The sequence below is a fragment of the Nyctibius grandis genome, chromosome 10 (assembly GCF_013368605.1).
Source record: "Nyctibius grandis isolate bNycGra1 chromosome 10, bNycGra1.pri, whole genome shotgun sequence".
In the NCBI taxonomy this organism is placed as follows: Eukaryota; Metazoa; Chordata; class Aves; order Nyctibiiformes; family Nyctibiidae; genus Nyctibius; species Nyctibius grandis.
The window spans coordinates 18,115,003-18,140,597 of NC_090667.1; the positions used below are offsets into that span (position 1 = coordinate 18,115,003).

Below are 25,595 nucleotides of genomic sequence, written 5' to 3' on the forward strand. Positions count from 1 at the left end.
TGGACGGACCCGCCGGCCGCGGCCCCGCTCCTCCGGCGCGGGAGTGAGCGGGCGGCTCCGCCGGGGCTCGGCTAATGGGAGAGCGGCGCGGCCGGTGACGCGCGGGGTGGGCGGTGCCGCGCAGGAAGCGGGACGGGGGCGAGGCCTCGGCCGCCGGTGGCGACGTCGCCACCGCCGTGCGCCGCTGAGGCGGGCGCTGGCCGGGCCTCGCCATGGGGGCGCCGCCGCCCAACGGCAGCCTCGGCCTCACCGACAGCCCCCCGCGGCCGGGCGGGGCGACGGGGCCGGGAGACCGCGGCTGCGAGAACGGGGCGCTCATGGACAGCTTCGGCATCTTCCTGCAGGGGCTTCTGGGCGTCGTGGCCTTCAGCACCCTCATGCGTGAGTGGCGGCGGGGCGGGCCGTGGCCTCCGGGCCTCGCCGGCTCCGCGGGGACGGGCCGCGGCCGGACGGGTCCCTTCCTCCTCGGGCGGCTCGGGCTTGGTTAATGGCTCCGCGACCTGGCTGCAGTGTCCCGAGGCCGTCCCGGGAGGAGCGCCGTGCTGTCCCGGGCTCCCGGCGGGGCCGGGCCGTGAAGGGCCGCGGTGGCCTCGGGAAGGTGCAGCCGCGGCCGGGGCTTTGTTGGTGCCGGGTGAGCTGGAGCGGGGCCGTGAGGTGAGGCTGCAGGACGCGGCGCGGCAGCCCGGGGAGGCCTCTGCGCTGCTCACCGCGCCCCCGGGGGTGTGTGGCCCTGCAGGGCTGGAGTGGGGCGGTAGCACCAGCCGTGCTGCCCGAGGGAACGGCTGGCCGGCTGCGAGGGCAGATGTTCAAGATAAATGTTGTTTCTGAGAGACTGTGTTTCAAGTACTTCAAGTAAATGCACTTTCTGAAATTTGCTTTCCTAACAGTTGCACCCATGCTGATACAGTTTAGCGCTTTGGGGGTGGGCATGTATTCCGCTTTGAATAGAGCAGGCAAGATGCAGTGGTGTGTACAGTCACCGGGTTTAGACTACACAAAAGAAAAGGGTTAGGCTGTATCGGTTTTAGTGCAGGTGTACCTTGTCGTGTCATCAAGAGCAAAGTAAGACACTTTTTAAAATCACAGCGCGCTGTGCCGTGCTTGCTTAGAGTATGTGCTGTACCTTGGCGTGGGAGCAGCCGGTGAGCTCATGCGGCTGTTCACAGCAGCTCAGCTGATGAGCAGTAACTTGTTACGCTGCTCATTTGAGTCTGGTGGAAAGGCAAGCAAGGCTGGAGGCCGTAGTGACTCCATGAGGGAATCACAACAACCTGGAACAGTACTGGTAAATTTTTCTCTCTATCCCATACTGTACTTAGCATCCTTTTGGCTGAGGAGTGAAAAACAAGCCCGGTGCCATTACCCAGCTGACCACGAAGTTGGTATTAACAAAATGTGAAGGAGGGAAAAGGGAACATCAGCTGTAACTATTTTGCAGTTTGAGTGATCTAAAGGTCAAGATCCTGTTTATGTTAAAATTGAACTGATAAACTTTAATGCTAGTGTCATACTATGTGGTTAAGTCAAAAGTTTGCTAATGCACTATATTTGCATTCTTTAGTGTTTCAGTCACGGTTAACAATTGCATTGCTCTTACAAAAGCTATGCATGTAGCAGTCATCATTATGTTACTGAATGACAACGGTAGTCACTCGTGTAACATTTAGTCAGAGCATCCTCATAATTAGAAGTTTTAGCAGTTTCCAAATAAAAGTATATCTCTTTAAGAAGATGATGCGTATGCATTGTTGTTTTTAGAATTAAGAGATACAAATAGATAATTCTTATGGATTGTGTATCAAAAGAGAAAGAACTACAGATGTTATTTGTCAGGATAGTATCTTTTTTCTGGAAATGGTATCACTTATCTTTATGCATTTTGCAGTAACACTGGAATACTCAGTGTAGAGAGAAAAAGTGAATGCAAAAAGTATGGACTAGGAAAATAAAAGCCTAATTGTTAGCTGCACTTCCCAACTTTGGTTAGATATTTTTAAACCGTGAACTATTAGAAGGAGGCTGTCGATGAAGTGCTTGCAATTGTAGAAGAAGGGAGTGAGAGGAAGGTAGTGAGTCCTTGCACTGGTACTGGTGAGAAAAGGAATCTGTTTCCAAAGGAGATTAGAGCGAAAAAGTAGCAACTTGTGGTGCTTACTAGTGGCTACATTTAATACCAGAAGGGTAGGTGTGTTTGTCCCAGTTTTAACAGCCACATCCTCTTCCACTTCATTTTGGGTCTCTCCACTAGCAGGAGGAGAAGCTGACCCCACCACGCTGACCCGTTGTACTGGTAAAAGAGCAGTTCCCTCTCAGTGAAGTGCTGTGCTGTGCTGGAGGGGTGGGTCTGTCCATCTGCTAGTTTTGTCTGAATGTTTCTATCCTTTTTACATCATGTGCAAAATGTCTGGTATGTTGTTCCAAAACCTTTAAAAGTTGCCTCAAGAAATAAGACTTTTTGTGATCCACATGACAGATGTGATGTGACAGAGAAGCAGAAGCTTGTGGCTGAGAACAGGAGGGAGAGCGTGACCTCTCCTTGGCAATTGCCTCAGCACCTACGCAGTTGCTCCTGTCCCTGAGCTGCTGTGGCAGAAGGGCTGACATCACTTCTGGAGCTGGATCACAGAACCGGTACAGCAAGAAAATAAACAAGGAGACGTGGTTATTTTTAAGCTGGAATGTTTCTTTGCTCTGGTCCTCTGGCTGTCCGGCACAACAGAGGTGGTGCTGAGGGAGAAACAAGTGGCTGTAGGCAGGGGCTGCTGGAGAAGTGGCACCGCTGTCAGGTCGGAGGCGGGCCTCCCTTTTGAACATCATTTATTCTCTGTACGCGGCTCTATCGCCCCTCCAGCTATCCTCCATAAAAAGTCAGAGAACTGAAGACTTTTTTTTCTTTTTTTTTTTTTGAAAGGGAACCCTAGAAGGAGATACTCTAGTTCTTTGGTTGCGATTAATGGTGCAGAACCTTCTGTAGAAAAAGAAATGAAAGTAATGACAACAGAGATACATTGTACAATTGCTCTTTATGCACAGAGGCTCTTTTCCTTTGAAAAATATTTAATTTGACATGTAAAGAATAAGAATTTCTGGGAAGTGGCTAAATCAAAGGCTCACCCAGACTTGCCCTTTTCTAGATAAATCTTGCCATGCTTGCGTTCAGTGGAACAAAGAAATGTATTTTACTTTTTTTTTCTGATGGTAGTAACTAGCTGTAAGAGGAGGACCTTTTCTATGCCTCATTGGTGGATGTTCATCTACAAATGACTGAAGGACTGTTCTTAAAGTGAAATTGTTTAGGATCTGACATTTCAGTTTGCCACCTTCTTGTGCATGAACCTATTCAATTGCTGTAAAGTTATGCTATCAACTGACCTACCAATTACATCAGTTAAACTTCATATTTTAAGGGCTAAAATGTGGTTAAGTGTGAGGTTTTTAATTTTTTGAAGATGTGGTGACTCCCTGACAGAGGGAGCATGGAAACTGCATTGCTGCGACTATCTTCTAATACTTCAAGGAAAGGTTTTTACCCCAATCACGCTATCAGCCTACCTTGTGTGTGCCCTCACTACGGAATTGGCACAACCAAGAAGTGACAGGAACAGAGAATTTCTGGCTTTGAGCTGACAAAATGATTGTTTGAAATTAAATCTGAAGTTTCCTTTTCTTTGTAGCTCTTGCCTCCTCGTTCTGTCACACAGGGAATGAAGAACAGTTTAACTTACTCTCTTACCTCACAGTAGCCTTTTAAATGAGTGACTTTCTTCTGTTATTTTCAGATTCAAATATACAGCCTGTCAGTCACTCTGATTTCAAATCTTATTCTCCTGCCCTTTGTGTAAAGCATTGTGCACTGGAGAAGTGAGGTCCTTTTCTGTTGTCTGAATCAGTAGTGAATGTACTTAATACTATCAGAGCCCACCAGTGTGTTGTCTTTAATCACGGTGAATTAATCTTTACTGCTCAGAGTTCAGTCCTCTGCTGTGAAACTAAAGATGCGTTGAAACAGTTTCACCCAGACGCTACAGATGTTGTAGTACCTTGAAAGTCATGCTGAAGTTGGGTGAGCACTTCTGTTGCTTCTCTCCTAACCGTAGGCTCTAACTCCCTGTCAGAGGGAACTAACGGATTAAAAACTACCTCTTTTTGGCAAATCTGCTTGGACTGGCAGCCCTTTTGGGTTCTGGCCGCTAATTCTCAAGTCTGTTAACCTGCTTTTTTGAAGTCCATTCCTTAATTTTGCTCTTGTCCTTCCTGCCTAAGCATTATTTTCCACGCTAGTTTATTTAAGCCAAGCCACTTCATAACAGGAAGTCTTACTGGGTTTCCCTTGATGGAGGGGATGTGTGTTTATGCTTAGGTCAGTAAGCCAAAGATAATGTTTTTTCAGAGTTTGCCATTATAATGCTTGTGTCTTATTTCATGGGGATCTTGATTTAAAATGATGGCTTTGCTTCTTAGGTGGTGGGGTTTTTTTTTTCCTTGGTGCAAGTTATTTTTTTTTTATTACGGATGCCACAAAGATGGTTTTAAATATTTTTGTATAATATGATGTGTTTTGTCAGTTATCCCAAGCACCTTCTGAGCATTCTCTGGTTAGGCTGGTAGTCGAAAGAAGGTGTTTTAACCTCTTGCTCCTTTGGGCCCAATCCGTGGTAATTAGTAATGATCAGTGTCTTAGTGGGGTATACTAGAGAACAGCTATTATTCTGCAGGTTGAGTGGCTGCAGGACTCGTAAAAGCCCTGTGAGGTCACTTTGGTCATGGCCAAGTGAATTATGCCTTACAGTGATCAAGTGTTTTGTTATCCCCAGATTGTGAGGTATCGCTTGCATCTATGTTACATGGCTGTTTCTTGTTTGTTGTAAATAAATCATCAGTCCTTTCAGTATCTCTGTGACATCCTTATCTGCATTTCAGACAAAAATGAGAGATGCACTAGGAGCTGTAGCAGGAAAAAAAAATGCAGCCACATGGGTAAATTAGCTAAGTAAATTGCTTTATTTTACCATGCTAATATTGTACTCTTTAATATATAAAATACGTAGTTGGGAAAAATTCTGTCCATTGCGAGCTCTGCAGAAAAAGACAAATGTTGCTGACAAACTTAATGTTGTATAAAAGCAAGAATAATAGTGTTGGGAATGGCTCAGCTGATCCTTTAAGTGAAACAACCAGAACTGAATTTAGGAATAACAATTTTGGAGTTGTTTCCTATTTTGAAAACAGAAGACCAGTCTTGTTTTGTAGCATAGTTAGGTGTGTATCTCTTCATTTACTGACCATAGGAGAAACATGTTTTTGTAATGTTTAGTCCTGCTTAAACTACATTTCCTTGTTTGTTTTTTTTTATTAGAACTGCTTGCAAGACATCTGATTCTTCGTTGGATATAAATTGTAATAGCATTTTATTGGGTGGCTTAATGTCCTGGTAGTGTCAGGTCATTAATATTTTAGTGTCATGAAATGCAGCAACTATTCTTGAAATGCCATGCCAATAAAAGTTAAGAAAAAAAAATAAGGTGTCAGTTTAGACAAATAATCTGTAATCTGTGAGTTGCACTTTTCATTAACGGTTGTCTGATGCCCTTCTTTGTCTTGTTGGCTCAGAACGTATTAAATTTTCTTATTACTCAGCTGATTGTTGGATATAATTGTGCACCAGATAATAAGATTGTTCTAAGTATAATTACGCATGTCATTCACATTATGAAATGTTTAGGAAAAAGGGTAAGTTATGTTGACATTTGGAAACTATTAAAATGATAAATTATCCAGAAACTCCAGGGCTGTGTTTAATTAGAACTAACTTCTGGACTGTTAGCTAGACTGTTGTTTAACTGTAAACTGCATAATGAATGTGTTCTTGACTAGGGTTTTATAATTAAATTTGTAAGGAGCTGATTTGTACAAATACACAGTGCGCATTTTTGTGTTCTGCAGTGATATTAATTTCATGGTTAATGAAGTTTGCATTCTTAACTGGTATTTAACAAGGTCTTATCTGTGTGGATTTTGTTGATGAAATGAAAAATCAGGTCTGCTTTCTCATGCCTGCTGGTAGGAAATGCTTCGCATTCTCAAAGAATTCTCGATCGCAGCAAAATGTGTTCCCTATGAAGCCTAATGTGTTAAATCTCACTGGCAGACTGAATATAAGCTTGGAGCTTGCATGAGACTGACTGCCTTTGCAGGTGCTGTGGTGTAGGGATGAGGTTTTAGGGTTTAGTCAGGAATAATTAAACTTGTTTGCACTGTTGCTCAGGATACTGAAGACCATTTTTTCTACCACTGACCCTGAATCACACATTTTATATATATTTGTTGTCATAACCTCATACGTAAGTTGTCATATGTAATGAATGTTGAGGATGAAAACATGCTGAAATGGATTCACAGTTCAAATTCCTCATATTTCACATTCATGGTTCAGGTTCATAGTTCCAGGTATAAGTTAGTTCACAAGAGTGCTGAGCTAGAGTAGGAAAAGGTCATCCCAAGGAAGGTAATAATGTTGTTTTTTTCTATTGTTCATGATGTTTTTTTCTCTAGAGGTTGCTTTTTTTTTAAATAATAAAATGTTTTTGTAATTTGAAGTGTTTTGACTTTGATGGTCTTAACTTCCGTCACGTTTTTGGCTACCCCAGTTTCTAAGACCAATCATTCCTCCTCTTGTAGTGATTAATGTGTGTTGGCTCACCTGGTAGAAGAGGAACACAGTACTGCATTTCCTCGTTTTATCTGCTCGCCAGGCATTAAATAGAGCTCAGGAGGACTTGGGAAGCAGCTGGCCTGTAAGCTGCAAGGTGCTCAGGACAGGAAGATTTGTGACAAGAAGTTTATTTGTATGCTTGTGTTTGAAAGGTGTCTCCATTGCTGTGCTCCAGGGACACCATTGAAATAGATGAACCGATGGAAGTGACTAGAAATGGTTGGTGAGAGGTGAACTAGAGGGAGGAGTTCCTGAATTTTTAAGCGTTTCAAATTTAACAGTAAGTTTTATAGGACTGGCATCAGTTTGGTGACTGGTAAAACTTAAATAATTGTCCTGGGCTTGAATGCTTAAACTTGGCCAAATGTTGTTTTATAGGGTTTGTCTTAGCAATTTTGGACAGGCTAGCCTGTCACCTTGAATGGATACTTACAGAAACAACCTTTGCTTGCTTTTTGTTGTTCCACTCTAGTTATTTTTGTTCTGTTTGTCAAAAATACAGATTTTTCTTCCATGGAACAGAAATGACTTCAAAATACAAACAACTATTCACAACTAATAACATATATCCTCTGTCTCTAATACTTTTTTGAAGGTGTTATGCTCTAAAATTTTAATTCCTCCTTAGAACAATTGCTTTTAATTTCTTACTTGTGCTGGAAATTACCAGCTACTATGCAAATTATTCCAGCATACCTTTCTTGTTTTGAGACTGATGGTGTGACTAGTAGCACATGTTAGTTTATATGCATTGGGTTTTAATGCTTTCATTGCAAGGTGATTGTAATGTTAGAAGATTAAATAGTCTAAGGAGCTGTAAAATGAAACGGGGAAAAAGAAGAAACCACCTTCCTCCATCTGATCTTAAAAACTTGAGCCTTCTTATGGCAGTATGTTTGTAGTGCTGGCTTTAGGTTTCGGTGTTGTGAAGCTTGTATGAAACTTAGGCAAACAGGAAGAGGTATGAAGCTCAGGAGAGCTAGGTAATGATTGAGTTTTGCCAAGAAATTTGGAAGGTTGAGTGAAAAGCTTGGTTGGACTCGATGATCTTGAAGGTCCTTTCCAACCAAAACAATTCTATGATTCTATGAAGCTTTAGCAATAAGAAGAATGCTCACGCATGTGAAAACTATTACGTGTTTTCATCTTGATTTCAGAAATTTAATTTATGTCATAAATACCTAGTTGTTAGATGTGTTATATCAAAGAAGTCTGCATAATTGGCCATTGACTCTGCTTTCACGATATTTGATCATGTGTAAACAGAATGCATGAAAGTAGGTTGCGTATTTTTTGTTCTTTTTAAAGCAGCTGGTGTTATGTGAAATGTGTCTTGCTTGCAATTCAATGCTTCGGTAGTTTCAGCAGCCTAGGAAGAATGAATCTGGTAAGCAAAGCTTACCAGAAAGCAATTCTGAAAGCAATTCAGAATTTAAATGGACTCTAGACATATAGTGTAAGCCTGCCTTTGGCCTCCTTGATTTAATATATTTGCTGTTAATCATTTTCTATGAATGGAAATGCAGTTTTCCTTCTGCATTCTTTTTGGGTATATCTGAACTTATATTTTGAGTTTGCTTTCTGCTTTTAAAACTGCTGCAGTTACTGGCTTAGTATTTTAATGAATGATGAGTGAGTTCATAGCTGTGCTTTGGCAGTTCTGTCAGTTCCCAAGAGTCAGTTTAAAACAACCAGCTTGAATGACTTAAAGTTCATTGATACCTGTTGTCATACTAACAACGTTAGGAAAGGTTCATGTATTATTGAGTGATCTTGTGAATGCAGTACGTGAAAATGGTGTTATGAATTGTAAATTGCTGCTTAGTGCACATTAATATGGATTGATTCCGTTGGTTTTGTACTAAATAATTCATGTTTCCCAAATGCTTCTTATTTTTAATAGGAAAAAAAAATCCAGTTGGATGCAGCAGGCTATTTTTCAGCTCTCACTAGATGTATGTATCGCATGGTAGGAATGCGCTGTCTGTTTCTGTAGCAACCTACTTTTTTTTTTTTTTGGTAGTTGTTTAATAACACCTGGTTCGGAGTATAAAAGTGTTTGCAAGAGGGCTGTGTATTAAATTTCTAAAGCCAGTCTTACAGGCACTTTTAGTACTGGAGGCTTAGATTTGCTTTGCTTCAGCTGTCTCATACCTGTTGAGGAAACAATAGCATATGCTTTTGTCTCTGAAAGTGCTGGGAAACTGATTTATTGTGACCTTTCAAATAGAGCACACCTTGACCGAACATCGCTGCATATACTAAATGCAAAGGTAACGAGTGCCTGTCTCTAAGATCAAATCTTGTCTTATAACTTTAGTGTTTGGATAAATATTTCCTAAGCTACTTGTGCTGTTTACCTTAGAGTTCTTAAAGCAGTTACTTTCAACCCTTTTAGTATTGCTATAGCGTTGGCATGTCTTTCAGGAAGTAAAGGGCTGAATACTTTTCTTTACATAGTGCGTAGTACATGCATTTTCTGACTTCTAAAATTTGCTATCTCCCCAGAGAAAGCAGCATAATTTAGTGACTGGGAGTGAGAACTTGTATCTAATTTTTTGTCTGCTAAGTTAGTTTAGCTTTAGTTAGTTTTAAAAGTAAGCTTTACCTTAAAAAAAAAGCTCAATTACAGTGGCTACTGATGTGGTATGTCTGGGCTGCATGCTCTGCTGAGGCACATTTGTTTCCTTTATTGACAGCCAAGTTAATGCTTCTGTCAGAACCACGCTATCATGTGCTACCAGGATGCATGAGAGCAGCCTTGGTGAAATTGTCTTAGGCTCAGTTGTATGCGACAGGTAATGTGACTTATTTGTGTCTCCCCCAGCTAATCTTTACAAGCTAAGCATTTGGAAAAATTTTTTTGAGCTTAAAATATGTACGTGTTAGGAATAAAAAGCTCACCAGCCTCATGTAATGCATTTGGCTTCCCTTCCTGAAGAAGCAACGTTGTTTTATTCCAAAGCTCAGGTAGCAGTATTTGTTTTTTTTTTTTTCTCTGATACTGATTTGTCCTCTCTTCCCCTGCACTGTGAAGGGGAGCTTTACTTTGTGGTAGCCATTCCCTTAGCTATCACAAAACCTTTTTAGGGACAAAATTTACAGGTATGTTTTTAGCTGGGTGTGGAAGCAGGTAGAAAGTAAATGTTTTTACAGAGGTAACTTCCAGTATCTGTAATTCTCCAGTGTTTATCCAGCAAGCACTGCTGCATATTTGTTAAATTATATGAAATCCAGTGTTGGCACATCGTTTTCCGTCATCTTATATCATCTGTGTTGAGATGGAAGAGCCCTGGTGATGAGATAGCTGGGCTTGGCTGATGCTCGGCACTCGCGTATTTAACTTTTCAGTAAAACAAAGTCCCTTGTTTTCTGCTCTAACAAAAGAGTGCCAGTCAGACCCCTTTAACCATCAGAAAGTTTTTGCTGCCTAAAAACTGTAGCCACAACATTATTCCAACTTCTGCCATTGGAACAAAGAGACTGGGATAAGATCTGCAGTTCTGCGGGTACCGCATGGCTGTCCAGACATGGAATCGTTAGTCTGACGATGTTCCTGGATAACTAACTGGCTGGGTCATTAAACTTTATTGTGTCCAGCGTTTCTATAAAGTTTCTCCCTGGCTGACTGTCTTTAATGGACAAGTTCTTAATTACAAATGTATCTCTACAGGACCATTGAGGCCAAGGATGCAGTGGAATTAAGAAAAGAGGTTGGGTGCTTGCACGGCTGTTTTCTGTCTTACAGGAGTTTTAAAAATCCTTTTTGCAGGGGGGCAAAGTTGGCGAGCTCATGCACTTCACGGTATGTCAGTCTGTCACATCTAGAACAAAATTTTCCTTTGAGTGAGTTATTCCATAACTTTCTTGATCATGAAGAAACCATGGCTCCTAGTATCTTTCTCCAATACAGGTATATCACTGGATGTACCTGGAAATCAGTTGCTCTTGTCCAGTATAATTTCTGCTTTAGTATAACTGGTGTCAAAGAGCATTGACGAGTCTAGGTCATTAAGCAAAAATGTAGTGAAGACTTTTGAGGTTCTTATGTAGGGAAATAAGCACCAGGCTTTCAGGGTATCCTGTATTTGAACATCTCAGTTGTGGTTAATGGGGCAGAGGAAGAGAAGGAAGAATTGCAGTAGGGCAAAAATTGAATTACCAGGAACATAGTGCATTTTCTTTTTTTATCTGGAGAAACGAGCAGCAAGCCAAAAACATTGGTTCTTTTGGTCTTTTTTTGCAATCACATTTATTACCTCTCTTTAAACGCACACGCCCTCCATGTTCCTGTTTTTTTTTAAACTATGAATACAGGGAGATGCTGAGCTCATAAGTGTCACAAAAGCTTTTGGCAGTCGAGTGAGATGTGGTTTACACACTTGTATACCTTTTTGTAAGGCATAGTTTTAGCCCTTTCTCATTAAGCATGTTGTTTCATGCAAAGTTAATTTAAAAAAGAAAAATTATATTTTGGGGGAAATCTGTAATTTCTTATTCCCTCTTTGCTGCTACCAGGAAGATAATGGGGGTGATAAAACGAAACTGCAAGACAAGCCTCTTAAAAGCTTTGCTTTAGTGGGAAAGGAAGTTAAGTTCAAATGCATGACAAAGTTCACAGGTAACATGAAATTCACCAATAGCTGTCGTTCCATGGTAGTGTGAATTTTTAGGAATTATTAGTGTGCACATGCTTATTCATAACAGACATGGTTTCCACTGCTGTGGGAAAATCGTTAATATTAACAAGCAGAACAGTGTTTGTCACAGTCTTCCCAAATAGAATTTTAAAAAATTGAAATCTGGGCTGCATATGTAGTTGGCTTTACAAGTTTTTTACTCTAACAAGGGTTAGAAATTGCAGGATCAAATTTGTGATGCATATGTTCTCCTGATAACCAAATATTCTGAAGATAGCTCAGTTGTCTGAGAGTAGCTATCATATGAAATTCTGCATCCGATTCTGAGTTTGGATTTTAATGCTTTGTTTAACTCTTCAGCTGTTACTCCGTGCATAGTTAGCAAAACAGCGTTCTACTGGGAACTTTAATACTTGTCTTGACTGTTGGAAATGATGTGAATTAATATGTAAGTAACCCTGCAGATCACCACAGGCTTGCAATATGAGGGCTGTGTTGGGTGATCTGTCTGGTTGCAACACGTTGCTCAGGAAGCCCCGCAAAACCACCCTGCTGGAGGAGATTCAGCGCTCTCGTCATGTAACACTGTGTGGAAGCTCAAACCGCAGCAGATTTCGCACTGTTAAATTCTATGCATACATATAGATGTGTGTGTGTATGGGTTTTAGTTAGCCATGCTTTGGTCCTTTGGTAACTGGCTCAACTCTTGGCACTTTTAAGCATCATATCACAGAAAGATGACTTTTAGACTTACAGACCAATTTTTGTTGGAAAGGACCCCAAATGTCACCTGCTCCCACCTCCTGCTCAGAGCAGGGCCAGCCTGTGTCCCTCTGCTCAGAGCATCATCCAGGGGAGTTTTCAAGGTCTATAAGGCTGAAGTCACTGGACCCTCTGGACAACTTCTTGCAGAGTTCAGTTGCTCTCATTGGAAATTTTTTACTTCTATCATGCTGGAATTTCTCTGGCTGCAGCTTGTGGCTGTTCCCTCATGCCTGTTGCCTGTGCACCTGCGAGAAGGGTCTGAGTCTGTCCCTGCTGAAACCACCCACGCACGTGAGCAGGTTTGCATGTGTGATGTGCGAGTGTGATCTTATCCTTGCTACCCTTTTTTCGTACTTCTGGTTTTCTTCTTCTGTTTGGCTAGCTCAGCTGTTGCTTTGCTGAGGTCTGATGACAGAAATGTGTAGGAAGTTTATGAAACGAAATGTTTTGTCACATGCTTTGTCTTTGACCTATTTTTGAAAAAGTTTTGAGAAGCACTGGAAATACAGGTGAAATTCCCAATTCTGTCCTCAGAAGAGCAGTGTTACTGTAGTACAGATGCAGAGGACATCAAACATGTTGAATATTTAGCTCATTTTCCTTTTTTTGAATTTCAAGTTAATGAGCGAGAGAAATCTTCTTAATCTTTACTGGAATCAGAAAGATTTTTATTGTGAACTGCCAAAATGTGTGTCTAAGCAATGCAATAATACATGATACGTAGAAACATTTCAAATGTTTGAGTTGGGCCAGTTTTGTGCTGCTACAAGAGCAGCCACCCAGCAGCTTGGAGTGCTCGAATCCGTATTGAAATTATTTCACATCAGCAAAATATTTCCTGTGGGACTTTTTGAGGAGGTGAAGGAGGGAGAGAAGGAGAGGCTGAATCCCAAGTACAAATTCAAGTGATGCTTTTCATATTTACAGTTTGGAGGCGTTTCGCTTTATTTCTTGTCTCTGTTCTTATTCCTTATGTCCTTTATTCTTCCCTGTGAGTCTTCGGTTTTCTGGAATATTGATTGCAAAACTCCTGTGTTAAAGTAACTGTTAGAAACCCTTCCACAGTACTCTGGCATTAATTATTCTTAGAATTTCAATGAAACGGGAAGACAATTTAATGAACCTGAATTTTGCATTAGTGATACTCTGCCTTATATGCTTATCTATTATCTGTCCATCTGGCAGCTCACATGCTTGTTGGCAGAAGTGCTTTTATTTCCTTTCCTGAAAAATTCTGGCATTGAATGTATAAACAAGCAGCACTTCTTTCTTCATTTCTAATTCAGCATGAAATTCTCAATGTTATTAGTTAATTAATATTAAATATGGTGAATTCTTGCTAGTGCGAGTATAACGCTCTGAATTGAAGCATATGGAGTGGTACCACCTCCTCACAGTGAGACGCTGGCAGATTGAGATCCATCTGTCAGCTGACACACGCACCAGCGCACGTCTCTGAGTTTACGCTGAGGCAGCGCAGACTGCCAAGGGAAACTGTGAGCGGGGCTGAGAGCACCTACAGTCATGATGTACTTTGGGAGAGGGCGAGGGGAAGAACTGCTTTCCCCTCCTCAACTTGATAGATGCTTAAAAAATTTACAGAATCTTTATTTGAAGATGTGTGCTGGCTTTTGGTTGCAACATTGATTTATTAATAGCGAACACCCTATGGACCCTGAGCTTACCAGCGTGGTTATTTACAGCCCGTTTTTGCCCAGTTTACTCGCCTCCTTCCCCAGCTGCATGCAGCTGTACAGAAAACACGCTCCCTTGCTGGGGGAGAAGTTAAATTGCTCTCAGTTTGAACCACTCTGATGTGATAGTATGTTGTGCTTGGTAGGCAGCGTAACCCAGTGCTGCATCACGGGTATGTAGGAAAATACCTGGCAATGGCTGCGTGTGTCAGAAATACCTGGTGGTCACAGATGTAGAGCTGCAAGAAGCTAGGCTGAGAAAACAACCCTGTTTCATAGGGATCTGCTGGGCTTTCAAGTGTACAGGTCCATATTCATCAGGTAGCAACTCCTAAAGCATTTAAACAGATTGTCTCGTTTCATTTGGGGGGGTAGAAGTCTGTGGTGTGATCAGCTATTTAGTATGTTCCCAAAAGACATCTGTAGAGGCTTTCAAAGTTAACTTTCCTGTTTAATGTTAACTCAAGTGCAATGTGATGTTTTCAGAATTGGCCAGAGAAACACGGACCTTCTGAAGTCTTTTTCTCAGTATGGATACAATTTGAAATGGTGTTAGTTGAATTGGTTTTGAATCTCCTCTTCCAAAACGACTTTTTTGTGAATACTTTAGAGAAAAAAATGAATCCACAGGCTCATACAACTTCTTCATAGTACTAGTAGATAAAAGCCTAAGCTTGGAATTCCCCACCCCCCCCCCCCGCCGAAGTATGTACATCTCATCAGTTTAATTTCAGTTTTGTCTGCAGAAAAGCATCTTGCACAAACTCTGCAGTGAGTTGAAACTTCTCTTTCTTGCATTTATTTTGTGTTACTTTGTGACTTCCTGTTGTTGTGCAAAAATGACGCTAATTAAAGTAATCCATAGGGTGACTGGGGAGGACTTGGCATAAACAGCAAACTGGTTAACTTAGCTGGGTGTTGCTCATTTTTAACATAAGTTTTATATTTATGGCATGCTGGTCACAGAGAAAACTGCTGGCAAATGTTGCTATTACAACTTTATCTTTGGTGTAAATGTATGGTCTTTTCCTCTTGCCACTTTTTAATTTCTAATGGTTGTATTATATGGGGGTGAAACACAGAAGCAGTAACAGGACAGACAGTAAAATGGCAAGTTGTTAGCCTGGTGCTCCCTGCAAATGCTGCCCCTCCACCTTGGAGGTGGATCTGTTTTTATATATATATTTTTTTTAAGGCATTCAGGTAATTATATTAATGCTGTGTTGTATGAGGATGGCTGGCTTTGAGGAAAATTGCCTTACTTGTGAAAAAGTCGATTGGTTGATAAACCAAAATGTTTTCTAAAGCTCTGGAAGCTAGGTGAGCAGAACTTATATACAACATCTTATTTGAAACTTAAATTCATCGCTAATACATGGAGAAACAGGTTAAAATACCTATCAATATTTTGCCTGACCTATGCATGCTATATATGGTTTGTGCCTTTTAAAGCAGAATCTCTGAAAGTCGAAGGGGAGGAGGGGAATTGGGGCTTAAATTTTTCTTAGAGATAATTTCTGAAATAAGAGCCTAAATAATTATTTTTCAAGATTTATGTTGAAGGAACTGGTGAGTGGCACTGAACCTTGGACAGAAGAAGGAAGTAAAACCCATGTATAAACCCCATCCTTAGTGGAAAGGTTTCCATTACCATGTTATCTTTGGTCTGTCTTTGGGACATATAAAGAATTAGTATCTCGCAGCTGTAATAGAAAATAAATCTGTGTTATGGCATTAGGCCTGATCCAGCGGAGACGAGGCTGCCGCAGCTCGGCCCCAGGTCCGACCCGCGGCAGGGCTGAGCGTGTGTTCCCAGTAAGGAAAAAGATTATCTTGCCCGGAAAGAGAAATGGAATTTGCTAAGAAGATAGGACAAACTGCAGATCGGGCAGTACAAGCGTATGGACCAGCCACTCTTTATGTATGAGTGACTGTTTTTATCCGTTTATCCCTCTGTTTTCCCACACTTGTTACTCCATGAGCCATCTAGATCCTTCCCTTTCCCCACCTTCGGTTCCTCCCCTAAACAACCCATAGTAAATCTTGTGCAATCCCAACACACTCTTTCCCTGCATCCCATACCTGTCCCGTACCCTGGTGCTCTGACCACCTCGCCCCCAAAGGTGCTCTGGCACTGGCTCCCCAGGATGGGTGTCACCCCTGGCCAGTGGGGCCGAGGCTCTCCTGGGACAGCCGTCACTTCCTTCGGGTCTGTAATTTGTGTTCCCTCATTGTTTGCCTTGGGGCTTCTGCCCCTCTGGGCTTGTGGGGATGGACCTGGGATGGGCTGATGGCTCCTGGGATGGACCTGGGAGCAGCTGGACATGGTGTGATTTGGGCTCCTCCACCTTTGTGGGCGTGCAGAGGAGCTTTCTATCAGCTACCCAAAGAATTTGTATATAAACTGTATAAAGATTGAAATAGTCAAATTTATCTATTTTTTTGCCTTTGTATAGTTGACATTAATTTTAATACTGGAATTTGTTTGAGTTTTCAATATGTTAACAAGTATCAACCTTTTTGTGAAGGGATTACCTGACTAAAAATAATCTGTCCTGCTTTCGTTTTGCAATTCAGCTTGCCCACAAAAGTCTAATTTGTCATCCATAAAATAAATATACTTTGTCAGGGAATATATTTGTCCTGTTACTAATTCACTTGATGTATTTCTGATATTATAGATTGCCACTGTATTGCGAGAATACTTTCCAATTTGACTTTTGGTCTCCAGTGAGCAAAAGAAACGACTTTTTCTAATACCTGCTTTCCTATCGGAAATTAAATTTTCTGGATGGGCGGTCATAAAAGCTAAGGCCAATGAAATGGTGGTCGGTAATAGATTATTTTTTCATGTGAAGTATATTGGCAGTCAGACGATGGATCTGTAGGAACTTGAAGGTGACGGAAGGGAGACAGTTTCTTTAAAAATGTATCCTTAGAGATTGATAAAGTTAAATGCAGTTGTGTAAGATCTCATTTATCAAAGAACGTAACGTTTCTGCAAGATGATTTGCTTTCACTTTTCTATATTTTTGTTGCTTTGGGAGTTGCTGATTGTCTTCAATTATGTTTGGATTTTTTTTTTTCTTCTTAGTAAAACGCTTCAGAGAACCAAAGCATGAAAGACGTCCCTGGAGGATATGGTAAGTTTCTGCACGCTTTATTCATAAATTTTTTGTTTCTTGTATGTTTTAGAAATTGAAGGAATGATTGTTTGCGTATGATGATTTAAAAAAAAAAAAAGAAAAGTGATGACAAGAAATTGGTGGCACAGCGAGGAACAAAAAAAATTACCAGAATACATGAGTCAACAAAAAGTTATTTACCTGCTAGCTCTTTCTTACTAAATACTTCCAGGAATCACTACAAAGATGTGCATTTAGACATAAAGCTTCAAGTTGTGCTTCCTCCTGAAGATGGAAACTTACAGTTGCCCTAAGATGCATCTGAACATCTACAAATGTACATAAGCTTACAAGAAGCTCTCAGCTGGGCTTGAACAAAATTCCATGTTCTGTAGCTATCTTACAACGTATATGACAGAAAACAGTATGGTAAAAGATATAAATACATAAGCCATAAAAGAATACAAGGTATAAAAAGTAAATTTGTTTTTATTATGTTTTAAAAGTTGTAGGATTGTAGCAATGCCAACATAACCTGTACTAGTTTTGAGACTGGTGTAAATGTTAAGCTGTCATTCCAGTTGTCGAAGACTTCAGTGGTTTAAATTCGTCTCATACAATGCTGCTTTTCAAAACGAATCCTGACCTTTATTTTATTGAAAAAATAAATACAAAATCTTCGCATACTACAGTCTCCCTCAGCCTGAAATTCTGAGTAGTGCGGTGATAGCCCTTAATTTTTAAGCAAAGTATCTTGTTCTGGGACTTGAGTATTCTTATTTATATTATGGTGTACTGATCAGATAAGTAACTCGCTGGCTTCCTGCCTCATCTCCAGCACTCTGCTTTCTACGTCGTGCAATGAACACAAGAGAATAAAGTTTAAGACAAACTTGTCAGGGAGGGGAGATGAATTCAGGCGTAAAATTTGTTTGGATCTATTGGGGTGTTTGGATCTTTTTAGACATGGAAACAACGGGCAAAATGGACATTGGTCTGTATAAAGAACGTACTCTTGCCTACAGAATGCTTTTGACACAATTCCTATATTTAACATTTCCACTGGAAGTTTTGATTTTGTGCAAAGGATGATGATAAAAGAATGGTAAGGGCTGGAGTCAATACTGAATCCGTACCTAAGTGGGTGTTTTATATTTTCCCTGTAAGTAGCCAACTATTATCTCTAACTCTGTCATCTGCTTTGGAGATAATGCTTTCAAGGTTGTAATTCTTTTGCAGGGCAGTGCAGCTTAGGCTGTTGTACTACAGATAAAATTCAGTGAGACCACTTCCTGCTTTCAGGTGAAAAATATGTTGGCTTTTTAGCAAAATACTATAGATAAAGGACTCATTAGCCAGCTATTAAGTTGTTCACCAACAAGCACATGATGAGGATTTTGTTTTTGTCTGTGCCATAAACTTATTAAAAATGCATAAACATGAAAGGACTGAAATATCTAGCAAGGCTGGGATACTCATTGTTTACAGGAGGTTATTAAAGACTTAGCTAGGTTTAGTGAGGATTTGCTCTTGGATAATGCATATGTTACCAAGAGGATATCCCTAGACTTGAAAGTTACAGCGGTAAGGTTTCAACTTAGTATAATTTGGTTTACTGTTTGCAATATTCAAGAAAAAAAAGGGTCAGAATTTAAAATGGAACGTTGTTAAATAAGCTAAATACCATAAGACTTTATCATTCTGGTGTTCTCATTTGAAGAAAAAATTAATAATTGAGATGGAATTTTAATTAAAATAAATTTGCAGTGTCTAACTGTGTTGTAAATAGTTTTGTGTGTCTTAAAAACTGTTTGTACTCTATACAGGTTTTTAGATACTTCCAAGCAAGCCATAGGGATGTTGTTCATCCACTTCGCAAATGTCTATTTATCAGACCTTACAGAAGAAGACCCTTGTTCACTGTGAGTGTTTCATTTCAGAATAATTGGTCTTTATGGAAGTTCTGCAGTTGAGTTAGATGGTGTACATGGACAATAAAGCAAGACAGAGCCGAGAAACGAATTTTCATGGTAAAAATCAATTACTTTCAAAAACCTGTGGTTTAAGCTTAGTTTTTAAGCTTGAGCTCTGATCAAGGGTCAGAGTTATGCTGTTTTAGTTGATGGCACGCAGGACCTGGGAAAGCTTTTTCTGGGCTGGATATAGATATTTTAGACCAAGGGTAAACTGTTACTATTTCTCCCTCTCCAGTTAATGAATGAGGATGTAGGATGCAGATTGTAATAGGAGGCTGTTTACTGAAGGAGGTGCTAAGGACCAAAGGAAATTAATATAAAGTTGTGTACACTAACCTCCAGCTGCGCTGTTCACTGCAGCAAGGCTTTAATATAAAGTCAGGTTACTTTCAGGGATATTTAGCAAAAATCATTGATGCTTGTGTTTTCTTCTAAAACCTACATTAGCTACTGCAGTATTATTTTCATTTTGTTAAAAGCAGGAAATCTTGCTCAGTACCCAGGCAGTTAGTACAAAAATTAATTTTGCAATGTCGCGCTTGGAGCAGTGTGACTAAATAGATAAGTATTTCACTGTAGTATGTTAAACCTGAAGATTTTATGACTAAGACCCTGTCAGGGTCTTTACAGGAGCTCCTGAAGCAAATGGTAATTGTTTGGGTTTGGTTTTGATAGGGCTCATGCCCAAAGAAGCTTACACATTCCTGCCAATAGAAGCTGTGAAATTACTTTTAAAAGCCTAGTAATTTGCCCTTTAAAACCAATCCAGTTCCTTCAATGGCATCTGCTCACTGTTGTCCTTTGGTAAACAAAGGAGCTACACAGCTCAAGGAATATGCTTGTGTTCCTCCACAAGCCCGTTTTATTTCCCTTATTCCTCCTTGGTTTCTTTTGTGTGTTCCTACATGCTATAAATGTGCAAGTAAAACACTGCTTTTCTCTTCCCACCACAGAGCATTTGGGTAGGGAAAATGCATTTATTTTAACACACTAACTGTAAAGTTTAAGTTCTAATTATGACAGTTTCAATAATACCAGGCATCATTGTAGGATTTTCCATCCTTACTGATTTAAGGATATCCCGATAGATTTAAAAACTGGCAGGTACAAATTGCTTTCATTCCATTTTTATATATTAAAGTATATATTGAAGTCAGCTAACCAAAGCATGTCTAAAAATGTCAGTGTTTAAATCTAAAGCTCAATAGTTTATTACTATATTTTAAAATTAAAAATAACTTTGTCCCATGTACTGAGTTTTCAAAATAAAAGGTTTGCTAACATGTGTGTTCTCTTCTACATCTTTTAGTATAGTCTACATAACTATTTTCAAATACCACCTTTCAAGTAAGTGTAACATGACACATAACAAGAGGATGAGGTAGAGAACTGTTATTCACTGTTCTCAGGATAACAAAAATTACAGTGTGGAGCTGTATAATTTCTTGGACAAGGGTGTAGGTCCTCCTTGTTAGCAGAAAAAATAGCATGTTGTATCAACCAAAGCCACTTGTCCTTTCTTGGGAAAAATACATCTTCAGTGTTCGAGTGGGTCAAAATTAGTGAGTAAAAGCAACATTTCTGTCTGACTTTAAATAATAATAATTTTACACAGCAAATTCAAACATGGATAGTTTTCTGTTCTTTCCTGTTTTGTAGTTTGAGGTTATATTCAGAACAAAACCAGAAAAAGTAGTTTTAGAAAATATTGTGGTTTAAAGCTTGGAAAGAACTACAACTGGAAGTTGCCATTTGTTAGTTTGGGAACGTAGTACTCTAATTCAGGCAGGTGTGTGATAATATCAAAGCTGATAAAACATCTGTTAAAACACCTTGACAGATGAGTGGTTGTTTGAAGAATTTTAAATAGAAAAAGCAAACAGCACTCCTCTTCTGTAGTGCAGGGTACTCGGCTGGCTGTATGCTGTACACCGGGAAGTTTGTGTGAACCCCAGGCTTTGACTCGCTGAACTCTCAGCCAAATGCATTTCTCTGATAGTGGCAGCAGCTTCTGTTTTTGTGCAGGTGCACGGGTTACATGTGAGCAGGGTTAATGCAGTGCATCACAGACTGAGCATGTTGCCTCCATGTAGTGAGCCTGAAGTGCTTGGGAATATCAGGTGTACTTGGCCTGCGCTGTGGGCTGTAATTTGATGTGAAAGAGGTATTGGCACATCTCTTCTCCCTGCTCCTGATGGCTGCCTTCCTGCCATAGACCTACAGCAGCCCCTTGTGGCCTTAAAATGACTTGTGTAGGCTTGTAATTGCTGAGTTTCCTCTGCCAAACACTAAACCTGGATTTTTAATGTCTGTCTAATACGAAGTTCACTAAAACTCTGACACAAAACTGTTAGAAAATAACTATTTTTAGAAAGTTTATGGGTAAATGTTGGCTGAAGCCACGCATGTCTGCTTCATTTTTATTTTTAGGCTGCTCTTGAATGGGATTTTTGAGGGTCAGAATAGCTCCTCCTTTACTGTTTTGAATGCATGTATCCTGTCTTTGCTTTCCACTTTCTGATACTATTTTGTCCACGTGGATTTGTCTCCGCAGCCAGCAGAAGCCCACAGGTCTCTGATTTGCTGTTTTTTATCCCTGCAGATAAGTTCCTATAGACTCTAGAGTTTACCTTAAGTATTTGGAATTACCAAATAAGAATCTCAGTAACAGGGATTTACTGTGTGTCTTACAGCTGGCTCTTTCTCAGCTGCTGTTTTGTTCAGCTAAAATTGGTGACAGTAAATAAACCAAACTGACTTACAAAATGCCCTGAATTTCAGCTGGACCATTTAATGAACCTAAGAATTAATTTGAAACCCACAGTAATCTCTAGTTTCTTGAAGCATAGGTAAGATCCCAGAAGCTCTTCTTGAAACAATAAAATTAGTAGTGCAGCAGTTGTGTGTCCATTGAGCGGTGGTTTGTTATTTTTTTTCTGGGAAGTCTTGTTCCTGGTTATTCTGAATATTTATTGGACAAGAACTGAAGTGCAAGAAAGTAAATCACTTTTCTTCCTGACATTAAGTAAGTTGAAATTTGGCCTAGACAGTGACTGTACTCTTTAGGCATGGTATTCCACTGCTCATTGCTCCTTGCTGAGGCTAGAAGAGGGCTCCCTTGAGCAAGAAAAACTGTGTAGTTGTGGTGTCTTTCCCCCTTGGAATGAAAGTGTTCTGGGTTGGGTTTTTTACCTTCAAATTCCTTGAAGTGTCTTTAAGATAATGTCTCTCTTTATTCCTTTTCCTTTTATTCCTTTGGTTTTATTCAAATACAGGGTTTCCACGCAGATTGAACTGAGCAATGGTAAAAAGGAAATCTGGTTTTAATTTAAAGGAGTAGAATGAATATTGGAGTTTATATAGAGTGCACATGCACACACCAGAGTTCACAAAAATAGAAGTTGGAGGTTAACTTCAAGGACAGAAACAAAATATTGAGTCTTCTAAAACTATTTAAATTTTAGGCTAACTGTAATTACAAAAGTGGGTAAATGATTATTCTCAATAATGTGGCTTCTCAACATATATGCAGGTCTTCTATCGATTGTGGTGTTAAAATACAGTGAACTTGTAGAAAATGGACCCTTGCTCCTTATTTTCTTTTACATTTTCCCTTTCAGGTACCTTATCAACTTCTTGTTAGATGCCACATTAGGAATGCTGTTAATCTACATTGGTATACGTGCAGTCAGCAGCATTGTGGAATGGCAGCAGTGGGAGTCCCTTCGCTTTGGTGAATATGGTAAATGTTTCTGTTCTTGCACTGAAATGATTTTCAGGACAGAATCTCAGAATATTTCAGCTAGTGGTTAACTCATCTTAAAATCATTATACAATGATTATAGTTGTCATTTTAATATTTTGCTTGTCACAAGGTTTCTTTTAAGTTCTGTATCTTGGCATGCACCTTCTGTCTTAGAAAGCTCAACAAATCTCTAAGCATTTAGTGAGTCTGGAACAACTACTTGATTTTTTTTTTTTCGGAGTGATTGAACAAATTACAATATTGGCTAATCTCCTGGAAAAAATAACAGTGTGATAAACTTACTCTGAAACACTTCCAAGTAACTGATAGCTGGAAGGTCATTTCCTGTTAAAGCTTTCACTGAACCACAAGCTGTTGTCTGAAGACATAGGCTGAGAGTTCTGCCAGCCCGTCTTTAAAATAAACAACCACATACCTTCAGTGAAGAGAATGGCAAGATGACTTGTGCTTGTCCTCAAGTAATGATCACTCCAGCTCCTGCACATAGGGCTTGTATCATTGATGAAAAATACGTATGTCTTTCATACAGGCTGGGGATAGACTAGTGAAATCACTTTCACCTGAAGTTGTGGGTTTTATGTTCCATTACATTAGCCACAGAAGTCCACTGATCTGCAGAAATTGTGGATTTGCAGATGCAGTTGAGCATCATATGTACTCAACATCAACATTTAATTCTGTTCAACCTGTTATTTTTAGATTGCATAGTCTGGCTGGTTGGGAATGGAAGATCTGTATAGATACTAAAAATTACATTTGAAGCTCCTTGAGATAGGAATGGAGGGAGAGATTGCCTTATAAGAGAGCTATGGCTCCTCACCAGAGGAAAAAAAAAAACCAGCCAACCCTATCATTTGGGGGAAAAAAAAAGAAAATAATGTTTGCCTAACAAAGTAAAAGCTTTCACAGCAGTTTCATAATTATCATTGGTAGGTTTTTTGGTTTTGTAGGTTTCTTTGTTTTTAATGATCCTAAGTGGCTGACAGAATTAAGAATAAATAAATAAATAAAGGCCTTGCCAAGCTGAAGTACTTTAAAAGCTTTGGAGTTTTACAGTTAAATCAAATAGCATTAATTGCTATTTGCTTTAATGTCACAGGTGTAAAATAGAGATGATGACAAGCATCTATAGTAGGAGAAATAACTGCCTATACCATTAGGGCATTTTTTGTTGGATTTGTGTAGATTTAATGTGTATCTTTTAAGGTACAGTTTATGACCATTTAAGCTGTTTAAATGAGCACTGCCAAAACCCTGTTTATCTGCTTTTTTTTTCCCACATGCCACGGTCCAATATGTCTACTCTTTTCCTTGGACTGGTGCACATCTGACTCTTCAGGGAACTGATTCAGAGAGTTAAACCATCAGAAAATTTACCATATGTAGAAAAGTAAATAGTTCCTCCAGATCAGTCCCCAGACTTGGGTCTCTAAGGGATTAGGTAAGCACCAATGTCCAGGGAAGGGAAAGGGGCAAGGGAAGAGCTGAGACATTGCTGAGCTACACCTTCTGACTGAGCTTGGAGACCTGTTGCCCAAAGTCCCTTTTTCTGATTGTTAATTTGGCTTGAAGCCATTCAAAGATGTTTGAACAGCTTTCAGCCCATATAAAATTGGCTTTCCACCCAGAGAAAAAAAACTTGGTGTATCTGTTACAATTATATGTGGGTACTTGTAATCATGTCAAATACTAGATTTTATTTCTTCCTAATAGCATTCCGTTTTTTCTTGTGTAATCTGTTCTCCTGTCTCATTTTAATGTCCTTTTAACAAGAAGCAGTCTGTGTGGATGGGAGGATGTGGAGGAGTATATTCACTCTCCTGAAATTTGTCTCTATCTCTTATTGACTTGCAAAATGAGCCTGTTTTTACTTTAGTTAGTTATGAGGCATCTGTGACGGCAGTAACTAAGCTCTTAACAAATGAACTTGTTACTTGTGCTGTGGAGGTGGTCTGCAACTAATCCGTTATTGTCATTTTGAGTTAGGAGATCTGAAGTGCCTAAACTTGTTTACCAAGTATTTCTTCTGTGTGTATGTATAAGCGATGTATGAAATTATGTAATTCCTCTTTACTTAGTTGTTCTTTCCTATATCAGATTGTTTTATTACTGACTAACTTTCTTTCCTGTATCTTCATTAATGTGGCTTGACCTTAGTGTGTTGGTTTTTTAATCAAGCTATCGTAAGGACTATTAAAAAGCATATTATAAGTCTGTGTTTCCGTTAATCGTGTGGGAGAGGCTTCTGATATAAAGAGAACTAAATAGCAGGTGGAAAGTTATTAGTCATGGCTGTGCAGTAAGGTTAGACCTGCGGTGAGAAATCTGTCTAAAACGCACAAGTTGCATTGGATTGTTTGCTGCCCTCTTCTGTTAAGTACTACTGCTGTTTCTGAAGTGAAAACCCTCGTTACCACTTCATTTAAAATTTTTCACTTTGATAAAACCCTTGTCTTATTTTTCATAAGATTCTTTAAAGTAAGTAAATTAAGTAGGGTTGAAGAGGGGACTAAAATGCAGTCCTGTGGGGTCACAAGTGTGTTTAGGCTTAGTGTTTTGAAGTTCAGTATGGATGTTTAGCATACATGGGCGGTGAGGTGTCTGCTCATTGGAAGCTATCAGAGACTTTTGGCATTTTATCTGTAGTAGTAAAGTCAAGTCCTCATTTGGGAGATCAGTGTGATTTCAGTTTGTTTGCAAGTGTAGGAAAACAAACAAGAGCCCTCCCAAACAAGAAGTCTCTTCTTGCGATTGAGCGATGTTGTTTGTGTTTCTAGAGCCTAAATAATTATTTGTCTCAAGTTAATTCTTACTGTGAGCTCGTTTCCCTTCTTAGCTCTATTACTTGATCTCTGGTGATTCATTACTTGAAGCTGTCACAAAAATAGCAGTGTCCTGCTGGTTTTAAAAGCCTCTT

The 25,595-nt window shown here is 39.9% G+C and overlaps 1 protein-coding gene across 1 annotated transcript in view; it reads left to right on the forward strand.

The window, feature by feature from the left end:
- Nucleotides 1-203: 203 nt before the first annotated feature.
- Nucleotides 204-25,595, forward strand: part of LOC137667764 (store-operated calcium entry regulator STIMATE-like) — a 43,735-nt gene continuing 18,343 nt past the window's right edge. Inside the window, 4 exon segments of the mRNA XM_068408838.1 lie at nucleotides 204-381; nucleotides 16,906-16,954; nucleotides 18,763-18,858; nucleotides 22,533-22,654. Coding sequence (XP_068264939.1) covers nucleotides 213-381; nucleotides 16,906-16,954; nucleotides 18,763-18,858; nucleotides 22,533-22,654 — 436 coding nt within the window. The 5' untranslated portion in view covers nucleotides 204-212.